Source organism: Triturus cristatus, chromosome 1_1 (assembly GCF_964204655.1).
Source record: "Triturus cristatus chromosome 1_1, aTriCri1.1, whole genome shotgun sequence".
Taxonomy (NCBI): domain Eukaryota; kingdom Metazoa; phylum Chordata; class Amphibia; order Caudata; family Salamandridae; genus Triturus; species Triturus cristatus.
The window spans coordinates 293204984-293219504 of record NC_140579.1 but is presented as its reverse complement, the minus strand read 5'-3'; the positions used below and the strand labels follow the sequence as shown (position 1 = coordinate 293219504).

The window sequence follows — 14521 nt, the reverse complement described above, 5'->3', positions numbered from 1 at the left end:
CCTTTTTCTGTTTTCCACACGAAAATGTATCACATGACCATTGACGTATTGTTAAAATGTCGTCCGTTTCTTGGCGCGAAACTTAAAAACATTTGATTAAGGCGTCAGCCGAAACGCGTCATGTTTTAAAGCGGATAGAATAAAGAAATAAGAAAGATAACCCCTGCGAGTGCTTTCCTTATACCAGATGGTAGAAGAGGAGTGAGCGAGTATCTTAACGCTGATGCACCTCCGCGCTACAAAGCACCCGTCCGTGAGTGCGCTGGTCTAAGGTGCAGTTGGAGCCATTATACATATATATATATATATATATACATATATTCAGAAGAGCTAAATCTATGCGCCAGGAATTGGTACGCAATTCACCTTCTGTAGCGAAAAGTCAAACTTGGCTACAATCACCCAAAGGCTTCATTAGGTGTAGTAGATGCAAAGCCTGCAGACACGGCACCAACACCAAGTCTGTTACCATGCCTTTCAGACATTCACCATACCTTATCCGTGGCAGCTTTAATTGCAAAACGGACTTCGCCGTGTACGTGTTACAATGCACAGAACAAAAAGAAGAGCAGAAAGAAGCCTTGTTGCAAAATCATCCTGTACCCTCAACTTTTTCAGACGGATACTGGTGGTAACTGAGTCTGACTAACCAGTCCTAGAGCCAGTGCTATGTTAAAAGACACTTAGAATTCAGTGAAAACACCTACATACACTAGGGAACATTATGCGTTGGGGTCCCGCTGTGATTAGCATGACCTCCTCTGTAAGCCCCTAGTATATAATAGGCAGGGGGATTAAAACTACCTCTTAAAACAGGCCACAGGGCGTTTTTGCACACGTTAACTCAGGCCCCGTCCCCTCCCTTCACCACTGTGTAAACACGCCTTGTGTCCGTTTTTAGTTGGGAGATTAAGTTCATTTGAATCCTGAGGGTCCCTAGGGTCCAACTAGCCCACTAGGTACCTCCAGTAAGTGCCACAGAGCTGCGTTGCATAGAGGTGTAAAAAGTGGCACGGCCTGGACCACCTCTCTGCAATGCAGCTCAGTGGCGCTTACTGGAAGCTCTTGGTGGGCTAGTTAGCCCCCAGGGGCCCTCCGTATTGAAGGAAAATTATATCCCCAATTTAAAACGTGCCATAGTGCGTGTTTGCACACGTGACCTCAGGCCCCGTCCCCTCCCTTCACCACTGTGTAAACGCGCCCTGTGGCTATAAGTTGAGAGATTAAGACCCCTTGAATCCTAAGGGTCCCTAGGGTCAAACTAGACCACTAGATACCTCCAGTAAGCGCCACAGAGCTGCGTTGCAGAGAGGTGTAAAAAGGGGCTTGGCCTCAGAACACCTGTCTGCAGCGCAGCTCCCTGGTGCATACTGGAGATGCCTGTTGGGCTAGTTGGCCCTCAGGGACCCTCAGTATTGAAGAGGAATTAATTCCCCAACTTACAACTCGCCAGGGGGCGCGTTTGCAGAGTGCTGCAAGGAGGGGGCGTGGCCTCCGGCACGATGCCAGTCTTTTATTTATTTTAATTTTTTAAGAAGGGTGGCTGTGTGGTTCACCTTCTTATTCTAATTTATTGGCCCTGATGACCCCATCCCCCAGGGCCTGTCTCCTAATTATATTTTTTTGACCCCAATCCCCAGGGCCAGCCACTGTTTTTTATTATTTTAAAAAAATATATATTTATAGACACACCTAGGACATGCTGGACAAACCGTACGTACCGATCACCATGACGATTTGCGTGATATTCATTAAAAGGCGACTATGCATACAATGAATCCACGTGGAATGTATTTACACCACTAGTGAAGCTCTGACATGTCTGATGCCCTACCGTGTTTAATCCCGGTAGACACCCTTGTCGTTTAATTATACAAACATGGGTAGCTATTGACGGGCACATTTAATACACATGCACACCAAGCCATTCAAAGGGGATTCGACAAAAATTCGACCAAAACTATGCAAGAAACCCCCCTCACGGTTAATAAAACACACATCCACTGCCGGATGTGTAATACTTTTTATTTTACTCTCTGGAAAGGGGACGAACATCACTTGAGAGTCACAGCGCGCTCCTGGCATAGCCCAATGCTGTGTTACACCCACCATTGCCTGCTGAGTGCCACACACCTCTGTGTTGTATTCCACTAGCTAGTGCATATGCTATGACACTCTCTAGCCCATGTGCACTGTAACACCACCCCGTGAATATGTCATGCCACACTTGTCTTCGCACGGGTTATATTGCCCCATCTAACGTGCCTTCCTCGATGCCTATGTTATAACGCACAGTGCTATGCCATACATATTACTATCTGGGATCCATATCTTTGTCACAGTGCATATGCAACGTTACACTCCCCAGCACATATTTTATATTACAACTTTTAGAGCCTAGTTAGGTTACACAACACTGCCCTGTGCATATTACACTCCAAGGCGCATATCGCATAGCACGCGCTAGTGCCTGTGCTATCTTGCGCTCTCCAATGAATCTGTCATTGCGCACAATGTATTGCATATTATATTTCACGCCCGGTTCATCTTATATCACTCTTTTTGGTGCATAGTTTATACCATACACTATATCTAGTTTTCATTTTCAATCGTGCTCTCAGGACTATGTTCTATATAACACTGTGTTCACCTACCCTTTTCACGGGCATTACATTTTGCGATGGGGGGTGGAGGGTCAGGGGGTGTTTCTGCCAAGTGAGCCCGGAGTCACAGTCACAAACGTCCTCTTCTTCCTGAATAAAAGTGAGATTATGCTGCATACTTGTTCATATTTTAAGTACTTCGCACAGACACACGTTTTAAAACCAATAAAGTTCCTAATACCCGCCTTCTCTGAACAGTTAGCTTCCTGCCCCATCCCCCTCCTCCCTATCCTCTGTTGTGTGAATCCATGGACTAGCCTCCTTCCTCCTGCCATGCATGGTCTGCAACTGCTCCTCCTGCCTGCCCCGTGCGGTCTGTTGTGAGGCCCCTTCCCCTGAACTTTCTTGTCTGTGCACAGGTCCTGACCCTCCCTTTTATCCTCCATCGTCCTTTGTGCATGCCCCTGTACCCTCCTTCTTGCCCATCATAGGCATTGTGCTACCACTAACCCTCCCACTTGCCATGCATGGTCTTCTGTGCTGCCATGGCCCCTCCCACTTTCCCTGTGTGGTCAGTTAGCTGCCCCTGAACCCCTCCCACCATGGTCTGTGTGTATGCCATCACAGTCTCACTGTTGCTCTTCATGGTGTGTCTTGCTTCTAGTGCCCATCCTGCCTGACCTCCATGGCTATCTTGCTGCTCCTGCCCTGCCCCCTTGCCCCCAGCCCTCTGTTTACATGTGCAGACCCCTACTCCCTCCCTCCTGGCTTGTCTGTTCCATTGTAATGCCCCTGATCCATCCCTCCTGCCCTTTATGGTCTGTTATGCTGCAGCTTTCTCTCCTGTCTGTCCATTATGGTCCTGCCTCTTGCCCCTCTGTTCTCTGTTGTCCATGTGCATGGTCCTGTCCCCTCCCTCTTGCTTTCTATGGATTGTTGTGCTGCACTCCCGTCCCGCATGCCCTGTGTGGTGTATTGTGCTGCTGCAAACCCTGATGCCTACCCTGCAGGGTCAGTTTGGTGCACCTCTCCATGTCCCTCCTGTCCTCTGTTATCCAAGTCCATGTCCCTACCCCATTTCCTTCCATGATCCAATGTACCATACTTGCGAACATTTTGAACTTGGTAAGAGGGAGATTTTGAAAAAAACCTGGGGTATTGATTTTCCCCTTTGAGTTACATTGAAAAAGAGGAGATTGTAGACAGGAGACAGATGAAATAAAGCCCATTTGAGCTTAAAAACATCTGACGTTTCCTGGCTGAATCGGGTCTGTTGGCATGTATGGTTGTACTAACATTGCCTCTTCCTTCTACCCACAATGGTCTATTACATTGCCACAACCTCTCTTGCAAGTCCTGTATTGTTGGTTTGTTGCCCCTGCCCCCCTTTCCACTGCCCTCCATAGTCTGTTGTGCTGCCACGTCCCTTCCTGCCTGCTCAGTGTGGTTAAATTGTTGCCTTTGCACCCTCCTACCTGCCTTCAATTTTCAGAGTCCGTGCCCCTGGCCTCTGCCTCTCAACAGTATCCTAATGAACAACTAGATTGCTAACATTCTATATTTATTACAAACGTGTGGAACGCCTGACGTCATCTTGATGTAATCAAAACTGTAATACCTAGAGCATTTCCTTTAGAAATTACATATATGAGAGGGTCTTATTGGCATCAAAATTATGGTGAGTGCTCTAAAAGACTAAAATAAGGACATATTTTCTGAGTTTTCAAATAGCGAGAAAGCACTTTTAAATTATTTGTTACCTTTATGTTTTTTTATCCAGTTGACCACTTGATTAAATGTTGCACTTGGGGGAGAGGATGTGGTGTTACTTCCAGAACTGCAGACTTTGCAACTGCGGAACCAGGTTGGAGTTTCTGCTTCAGCTCGACATTCTGTGATTCTGGTCAAATACCTTAGTCTCCCCATGTCTACAACCAAAATGAACTTGTTCTTGTGTGATGTAACCAATGCTCATGTAAAGCACTCCAATACCTGACAAGTCTGCACTATATAACACTGCAAAATCACAAAATAATAAGTGTTTTACACACTTCTGTCATTGGGCTATATTTGGGCTACATCTGGGTGATTTTGGGCTCTTTTGTCTCCGGTTGCCATCTTGGGAGATTTATTTGTTATGAAGTTTCCTAATTTCCTCATGTACTGCAGTCTCCTCAGTATGAAATGCTTTCAGTTTTTTACTTTGATTCCATCATGAAGGTATTCAGATATGTCACACATTTGCCATACATTCTGAATGTTAGCACTTTAGTTGCTCATTAGATCACTGTATTAAAACTACTGTTCACCATGGAAGTCTGCTCCTGGTATTAAAAGTGCATGTTTCAGTCTGCATGTCAGAATTTTTTAATGAAATAGAAGAGGATTTGAGAAGTCACTCAAAATGTGCCCTCATTTTCTTTCTTCAGCATTAATCATTTCTATGGCAAAATGAACCCCCTCATTGTGTTCCTTTTTAAATTAAATGTTTTAAGTGTTACCAGTTTATTCCAATCAAGATGGCTTCAGGTGTGCCATACTTTTGTCATAATGAAGACAGTAAGTGCTCTAGTTGTTTTTAAGAACACTCTGGGACATTCTGTCATTGGGCTATACTTGGGCTACATCTGGGTGATATTTGGGCTACATTTGGGCTCTTTTGTCTCTGGTGGCCATCTTGGCAGACTTATTTGTTATGAAGTTTCCTAATTTCCTCATTTACTGCAGTCTCCTCAGTAGGAAATACTTTCAGTTTTTTACTTTGATTCCAAAGGCATTCAGATGTGTCACACATTTGCCATAAATTCAGAATGTTAGCACTCTTTTTGCTCATTAGATCACTGTAGTAAAGCTACAGCTCACCAGGGAAAACTGCTGCTGGTATTGAAAGTGCATGTTTCAGTCTGCATGTCAGAATTTTTTAATGAAATAGAAGAGGATTTGAGAAGTCACTCAAAATGTGCCCTAATTTTTCTTTCTGCAGCACTAATCATACTTTTTATGGAAAAAATAACCCCCTCATTGTGTTCCTTTTTAAATTAAATGTTTTAAGAGTTACCACTTTAATCCAAGCAAGATGGCTTCAGGTGTGCCATATGTTTACCATAAGTAGGACTGTTAGCGCTCTAGTTGTTCTTTGGAACACTCTGGGAAGCTGCAGTAGAACACAAAGGAATCAACTGACAGTCTCTGCCCTTGTTGGATGTACATGTTTTACTGAGAATGTCAGACTTCATTCTCACATGACTGAGAAAGATAATGTGAATTTACAGAAAATAAGCTCTCAGTTTAGCTTATAGATCACCTTCCAAACCTCTGTGGGAAAAGCATGAGAAAATATTTTTCTCTCAATCATCATATCCCAGCAGAAGGCTTTTTCACATGGTGAAATCACCTTAGAACATACCACAATTCCTAAAATGAGTATGGTACCATCAACAAATGATTTATAATGTAACTAAAGTCTTAAAACCTTCTATTAACTGCAATGCTTTTTAATGAGGTGCTATCATGTATATTGGTCCCAAGATGGCTGCCAACACTTCTTGGATGAAGTGCTGACAGCCAATCAGATCTCAGGATGAGATGTGTGGTTAGGCTCCGCCCACATATATATTTGATTTTACTTTTGATTTTATCAGGAACTACTGAACAGATTGACACCAGACCTGCAAAAGGCACATCCCTGACCTGAGGACTACCTTTCTGCCAAATTTCAAGTAATTCTGTTCAGCCGTTCGGGCTGTACCTTGGACTAAAGGTCCCTATGGAAAATTGCATGGGGAAAACGCGTTTTGGGACCCCCTTTTTTCTCAGCCCCCGCTTGACGAATCCCCCCGAGACTTTCAGGGTAGGAGCGGAGCGGAGCGCCCCACCTATTTTGAAAATTTCGCGAGGATTCGTCAACCGGCGCCAAAGTTATTCCAAATAGAATGTTGCGGATTTCCTATGGAAACACGGTCCTAACTATAACTATCTACTGGCGACCGCCAGTAGATAATATATATATATATATATTCAACGAGGCAAAAATAATAAATACATTATTGCATTGGTTGTGATATTGCATGAAGTTTAGCTATCCATTTACTATTAATCATAAAGACTCATTGTCAAAGGCCTGTCCTGGAGTCGACATTTCGATTTTAGAATGACAGACACTGAGCACATCTGCAGAATGGATAGTTCCATGTCAGTTTTTGTTCAATGTTGCGAAATCAAGCCTTGAGTGCATTTGAGCTTCTTAGTTGGTGAGAGCCCCCAAAATCTTCAATTTACTAGACAGATGAGAATAATCGGAGCCTAACATACGTACATTTCAAGTTCATATGTTGATGTGCCACTATAAGGGACCCAGGACAGGGGTTATATCATCATAATGGCCAATCCCTGAAATCACACGCAGCATGAAACAAGGGTTTCAGCCAAGTTAGGGCAAGTTTTAGAATGCCAGTAAGACCGGCATTGCCATACTAGATTCTGGAGAGTGCCAATTCTTGAAAAGCATCCCCCGTAATTCACTGCTCCCCATCTGTAATTCTGTGAGTTAGCAGAATGCAAATCTGATTTTGTTTCTAGACATATTTCGTTATCAGATACTTTATTGTGTGTTTTTTTTGTTTTGACTTTACTGAACAATATCCTCCAATGGTTGCCTTCAGTTTTGGATCTTTTTTTAACAGGTGATACATTAATTGTTGAAGAGGATAACAGCAAAACAAAGATCGACGTGCCTTCAGGTTCAAAACCTAATGCTTTGTCAAACAGGGACGCTGTACCTGGCCTGTCACGCAAGGTGGTTCCAGCAGACAATTCTTGTCTTTTTACCAGTGTTTATTATGTGGTAGAAGGGGGTATGTATGATCCAGCTTGCGCACCAGAAATGCGTAGTCTTATTGCTCAGATTGTCGCAAGTGACCCAGAATCCTACTGTGAAGCGGTGCTGGGAAAAACTAACGAAGAGTATTGTGATTGGATCCGAAGGGATGATACGTGGGGAGGTGCAATTGAGGTCTCAATTTTGTCCAAGTTTTATCAATGTGAAATCTGTGTGGTGGATACTCAGACAGTCAGGATTGATCGCTTTGGAGAAGACGTCGGCTACACCAAGAGAGTCCTGCTCATCTACGATGGAATACATTATGATCCTCTCCAGCTTAAATTCCTTGACCCAGACATTCCTCCTCTGACCATCTTTTCATCCACAGATGACATTGTTCTTGCACAAGCATTGGAGCTGGCAGATGAAGCGAGAAGTAAAAGGCAGTTTACTGATGTAAATCGCTTTACTCTAAGGTGTATGGTTTGTCAGGAAGGGTTGACTGGACAAGTGGGAGCAAGAGAACACGCTAAAGAGACTGGGCATACCAACTTTGGGGAAGTGTGATATCAGCAAGTGTTTTTTAAGCCTACTACCTCACAGAACCAGAAGGCTCTGGTTGTAAAATAAGCTAAATAAATCACAGCGTGAAACTTGATTGCTCTTCCCTCCCTACTCAGACAATAGAGTGAAGTTTTACTTGTACGCATCTTCTAATCCTATTGGTATATATTGTTAAGTGCATACTCAAAGTGATCATATGCTTGAATTCTGTATTCTTCTTTGCCTCCTTTTAAATTGCCTAGTAATAAAAATAAGGCAGGGAGAGCAATGCACTGTATTTCCTTAATGCATTCTGAAAAAATCGTAGAATGATACAGTGATGCTGTTCTTGTTTTCAAATAGAATGCCAGATTGTGAAATTTATGTTATGAAAGAAACACTTGTAGACATGGGTGAAAGTTACATGGTTGTAAATCAAGACCTGCTCAACAGTGGCGTAACGATAATTGAGGGGGCCCCCCTTCAAGGTACGTGGAGGGGCCCCCTCCAGACTCTATCAGGAGCTCCCCAGCCGAAGTGCAGTGCTGAGGGGACCCCCTGGAGCTTGGGGCCCCCCGCACTGCGGGGGATGCGGGGGCCTGTGTTACGCCCCTGCTGCTCAAGTGTGCTAAATAGTCATGCTCCAGAGGGTGGGTGGGACAGGAGTACTGTTTTAGAATTTTGGTGCTATGCTTAACCTGAAAGGAAAAGGTAAATAGCTTATAACTGAGATTTTGAACATGGTAAGAAAAGAAGCTCTATAGTTTAAATTTCAGCTATCATTAATCGTTGACTTACCAAGTGTTAGATCAGAATGACTGTTGCCAAGTGCCCTCCAAACTTATCCACCAAGGGTAGTAAAATGAGGGTTTCCCATAGAGGCGTCTCTAGGTTTTCAATAATAGAATGTCGGTTTGAGCATGGACTGCAGATAAAGGAAATGGGTATCCCAAGTTTACAGTAACGGGACTACAATTGAATGTCTAGGGTAGTCCTGTTGTAAACTGATTAGTCTGGGTTACTGACCATTTTCTTATCGTTAAAATGGTGCAGAAATTAAAACCACTACACTAAGACATCCTTGTTGTGCCATGTAGATTGTTACTTAAGTATTCAACAGTGGTGCACACATTTTCCAATCAAAATTGTGTATATTCTCCACTTATTAGTGGGCGATATCTAAGCAAAGGAGGCAGATGTCTGGTACATTCATTCTAAACCATTAGATGTGGCGAGCATAAACAACATTTTCTTATAAAATTTAAGAGCAGGAATTAGGTGATTCAAGTAAGATGTTTTGAAATCTTTATTGAACCAGATAACTTACAAACCAATACGTTCACAAAGCATGATCACTTTTTAAATGGGTTTGTACATTTTACAGAAATATTTCAGCATGAGAATTTTGGTTGTCTTGAAAATGGCTATGTATTTTGCAGCCCCAAAATGTGTCGAAGGTTTTTGGGGTATGCAAGCCAGTGAGAGCATTAATAACTGTGATGCTTTTGGATTGGCGTGTTTCAAGTGTTTTTCAGATGCCATTAGACTAATGATATCCAGCAAAAATATGAGTTGAAAGCCGTCAACATTTAATGTTCATTTGGGAAATAAATGTATTCTGTACTTTGAAAGCATCCCTTAATTACCTGGCATGTGGATTCTAGATTACCTTTACAATTTTACTTACACCGATTAGATGACGTTTTTCTATTTTCATAGTGTTCTGAATAATACATTTCAGATGTGTATTTTGCCTTATTGTGCTTTGCACCCTAAAGTGCATTACATAGAAAGGATGGAAATTCTAGTGAGTCTCGAACAGAATGACTGACACATAATTAACTTGAGAGGAGACTGATACGCGAAGATTTGAAAATGCAGCATAGCTCTGTGCAGTGTATACACAACAAACCGGAACTGCTGTGTATGTATTTGCTATTTACATAGACATCCAGGACAGATGTGAACATGTTTGAAAAGCTGTTCCTATCCAATGTACCATGAGAAGAAATGCTTGTGTTTTTCAGTTAGAACTAGTACTGGTGTCGTTACAGACTCATAGCTAGCAGAAGTATTCAAGCCTTAAAATTTGCCGTCTACCATTGGTCCTGTCCTCCTCTGTAGAGAGTAATTGTTATTAGCTATTTGTGAAAAACACGTTTAAGTTGTTTATATATTGCTGTCACGCATACTGACTTGTTTTTTTAACTGTTTTTAGAAGCAAATCAACTATTCGAAGACTGCTTTACCACAGGAGGTATCCTGAAACTAATATTATTTTATCTAAAGTGAGGAAAATGTGAAATTTGTGGTGAGAGGATTTGTCTCTAAAACTCCCTTTTGTTAGTGAGATGTCTAGGCATGTGAGCCATCTTAATAACGAGCAAGCAGTTTACAACTTTTGTGTTCGTTCTTATTGTCTAAAATTGTATTGTGTATGTGTATAAAGCAACGTATTCAGAAATTGGGTGATTTATGTAATGTGTTTCATGTTCTGCAAACAGCTGCACGACCACCGAAGGCAGAGCAGAAACTGGTAGCGTCCTTTAACTCGGCAGCCCGAGATCTCGAGGAAGCGGAAGTACTGCACAGGTCAAAGGACGCAGGCAGCGCCCAGCTGAAGTATTCCGGTTTGCCTCTAGTTCTGACGCGCGCAGCAACAGATTCGCGCCTACCAGCCGTCTGTCTGACTAGCACACGAGGGTACTGCTGGGCATTACAGGGATTTTCTGCGCATCGTGCCAGTTTGTGGGCTTTGTGTCTTACAAAAACGGTATTCCTGTTGTTTTGCCCTGAGCCTCGCTCTCAGTGTACCACGTTCTCCAATTCAAAATTAGTACTTTTCAACCTTTCCTAAACAAGTTGGTGCTGCCGCGGCGAGAGAGCCCAGCTGCCAGTCGTTGAGGGAATCGCCATGAACACCACCATGTTTCTCCGAGGTCAAGCAGAAATGCCTCGGAGAAACGCAGCGTCGTTTTCGGATTCGGGGGCGTGTTTTTCTTTCTCTCCTCTTGCCATTGGCTGGAATGTTTACATTCCAGAGGAGAGAAAGAAAGTAAAAACACGCTCCCGAATCCGAAAAAGACGGGGCTTAAAAGGACAGACGCCCCTCTCCTCCAATGGCTGGCCTCCGTTTAGGAAGCCAGCCATGGAGAAGAGGGGCGGGTTCAAGCCCCATACTAGAAAACATTAAATCATTAAATCTCGCCAAGCGAGACTGCGCAAGCGCAGCCTTCACTAGCCGAGACCTAAAAACGATGAAATATGAAAAACTCGCCAAACACTCTTGGGGAAAAAAAAGCTAAAATTTGGTATATTCCAGTCGGTGCTCATTTTTTCGTGTTTTGCAAACTTCTTTTACAGTTTTTAGTCCACATGTTTTGCTTTTTTTAAGTAGGTCAAGCGGTTCCAGTTCTTCACACCAATTGTAAACTGGTTTATTTGTTTAATATTTAAACTTGCTATTTATCTCTTGACTTGGAGTTATCAGGGAATTTTACTTCATGTAATTAAATATGTTATTGCTTTTTGACTTGTACTGGTTGTTTATTGTGGATGTCAAAGTTTCTGTAATCCTAAAATTCATTTTCCAGTTTTTGGCAGCATGTTATGCAGACAGTTTTTCACTGCTGCTAGTTCTTGCCAAAAAAATCAGCGGAAATTGTGAACTTCCTATACCATCACGTTGAATAAGGCACTGCATTAAATTCTTACCCACTGTAATCTGGTGTTTTCATGTGTTAACTTTTATCTGCAGCGTTTGTTCTAAATGTATGCTGTTTCAGCCTTCTACCATTTCAATGCACATTTAGTGAATTAGATTTTCTGTTAGAGAACATACTCCTATGGCTGGCAGAAAACGGCCACAAGGTTTATGCCCTCTTGTGAAACATTACCTTTAGAGTTTTGCACGGTTTTATTTTTTATCTTTAACCTGGAACACTGTGGCAAGCATGTTTTGGAGTCCTGTGAGTGTTATGAAAACATGCTTAGATTTCATAGCCAAAATACTCTCTGGAGGAAGTAAAAGGGCATAGAGAATATTGCCAGAAAAATGCCAGAAAAATAAGAGGCAGAAAGAAATTCTGGTGTTTTACTGACCTCTACTGGTCGTTTTCTATCAAGACAGTTAAAGGCAGTTGAACAAAAAAAGTCCCTAAGCGGAAGCAGACCAATCCTGGGGATGATCCGGACCGGCTCTGTGAGGGTAGGACAACCGCCAACTCGTTCCAGTGGAACTGACACTACATATTAGTGTCGACACGAGCCGGCACTGATGCCGCACATTTTTTACCTTAATGGGGTTGTGTTTTTAGCTCTACAGGTACCACTTAGTTGGGTGCTGTAATGGTGGTCAATTTCTCACTTCACACCACTGTTGACCACTACCAATAAGTGAAGGTAGATCCTACTGGTCCTGATGAATTGCCATCTAATAGATTAAGGGGCAAGAAACATGTTGACCTTTGTTTGACTGGTGCATTAATTTCACATCCTTGGAGTGAAAACACGCGCCCTTCCACTTTTAATTAGAGTAGGGGCCACGTTTCATTAAAATTATCTTGAGTGGACCACCTCCCCTATTTTAACCCACCATCTTACACACCACTATCACCTACACTGACCTAGGGCCCTCACATGCACTTCATCCACCGGCATAAGGAATAAAGATCTCCGCCAGGAAGGCCCCACATCTGGTGCCGATCGGGTATTGCAGCGCCGACCCGATAAGGAGCAAACCCGATGATGAAGCAAGACACCTAGCTGGCTGGGTGTGTGAGGGTCTTTTTCCGAATAGGAGAAGACTCTTCTCCACTTCTTTTTGACTCTACACCATCATGTGGAGCCGATTAACATACACAACCTTTAGTTTTAGTACTTAGGAACTGCATACCACCATTGTAGATGATCTCCAGAGCTCACAAAGTACATACAACAGATCTTCCAGACTGCGCAAGTGCTGTCTCGGCTTGACCTAAAAATAAACACTTATAAAAACGAGCTGTAAAACCATGGCGAGCTGTGCTAGGATGTGAGACAGTGTGCTCCCAACCCCGTTTCTGTTCATAAGGCTTCCTTGAGCCAGCAAGCTGACGAGCTTTGAAGATGCGCCTGCGAGTGGTACTGTGACCTGTGAGGAACTTGGCCACATTTCCAGCAACCCCAGATGACTTTTCTTTTGCTTTCTACTACTGCTGCTCTCTACTGATTAAGGGCTGACCCAGAAATCCATGTCTAGAGATGAACTACAGCTAAATTTCAAGTAAGCACTAATTTTGGACTGCATTTACCAGGATGCAAAGGGGCGAACTGTGCTGGGATGTGAGGCAGAGTGCTCCCAACCCCCTTTGATTCATTATACATGCCAAACAACATAATATTGTGTTCTTCACACAACCTGGTACTAGAGTTGCTCAAATGTACCCTTTCAAACAAGCTGTGGCACCATGAAGACAAACTCCCTTGCTTGACCTATTGAAAGAGGGCCTGCTCAAGCATAGTCTGTTATGTTGAATTTGGCTGTGTTGAGGTTGTATCAATTGGGATTGGTGGGAATCTACCCATGGTCTAAGCTTGTGACTCCCAACTAGTTGTGGGGAATCATTTTATGTACCTGCATGCTTGGCTGCTGAAACTAATATACTCATGCAAACAGAACTGCCTTCAGTATTCCCTCCACGTTGCAACCAAGGCTCCGCTTAACAGCTTCCATGTGTGATGATTTGGTTGACATGTTGAAGAGCAAGTAAGCTTCTATGGGGTGGCTGATATTAAAAGAATGAGGTGATGCACCACTTAAACGTTTCCATTTTTATGGAGATTGAAATCAAATCTCGCCTCAATTTTCTGGTAATTTAGCAACAGTAGTTTATGTGGGGGTGGAGTGTAAATTAATGTGACTATAGGTATGCTACAATGTGACTAGAGATGCTTCTCCGTATTTCAGTGGATATATACATACCACCCACTATTATTTCATTAATAGCAGCCATGCTGTTTATATTGGCACACTCTTCCTCGTTTCCCATTTATCTGAAAAATAAGATAGTTCTCCATACTGCAGAAAATCTAGATAGCCAACTTGTTGTTATGGTAGGTAAAGTACACCAGGTACAATGTGTGGCTTTGTTAATCCCTATTCTTGATTGTGGCATACATGGAAGGGATTTTCTAATGACACGTGCATGTTACATTCATTAGTCAGACCTAATTGTGTGACAAACATGAATGTGCTATCTATTTAGTGTGTATGTGAAAGGCCTAGGGCTGCAAACTGTTTTGAATGATGATAGCAAACTGTGCGATATTGCATTATTGTTTATAACCAGATTGAATAGTTGTGCTAATTAAAATAACAAATGCAGCAAACTAGAACCTTCCATTCTGCTGCCCAGAGAGCAATATTAAAAGGCTATCCGGTGTGGCAGAGGGCTAATGTGGATGGAAGCCTGTTGATACAATTACTTGCTTTTCGAGTGTGTCTCTAAGGCGTTGATCACACAGTGATGGCACATACAAGAGTCTGCCCTGCCACCCCTATCTATAGGGAATCACT

General features: G+C 42.8%; 1 protein-coding gene across 1 annotated transcript in view; it reads left to right on the top strand.

Moving 5' to 3' along the window:
* Positions 1-11688, top strand: part of YOD1 (YOD1 deubiquitinase) — a 76376-nt gene extending 64688 nt beyond the window's left edge. Inside the window, exon 2 of the mRNA XM_085628517.1 lies at positions 7286-11688. Coding sequence (XP_085484643.1) covers positions 7286-7989 — 704 coding nt within the window. The 3' untranslated portion in view covers positions 7990-11688. The remainder of the gene's footprint in view (positions 1-7285) is intronic.
* The last annotated feature ends 2833 nt before the right edge of the window (positions 11689-14521 follow it).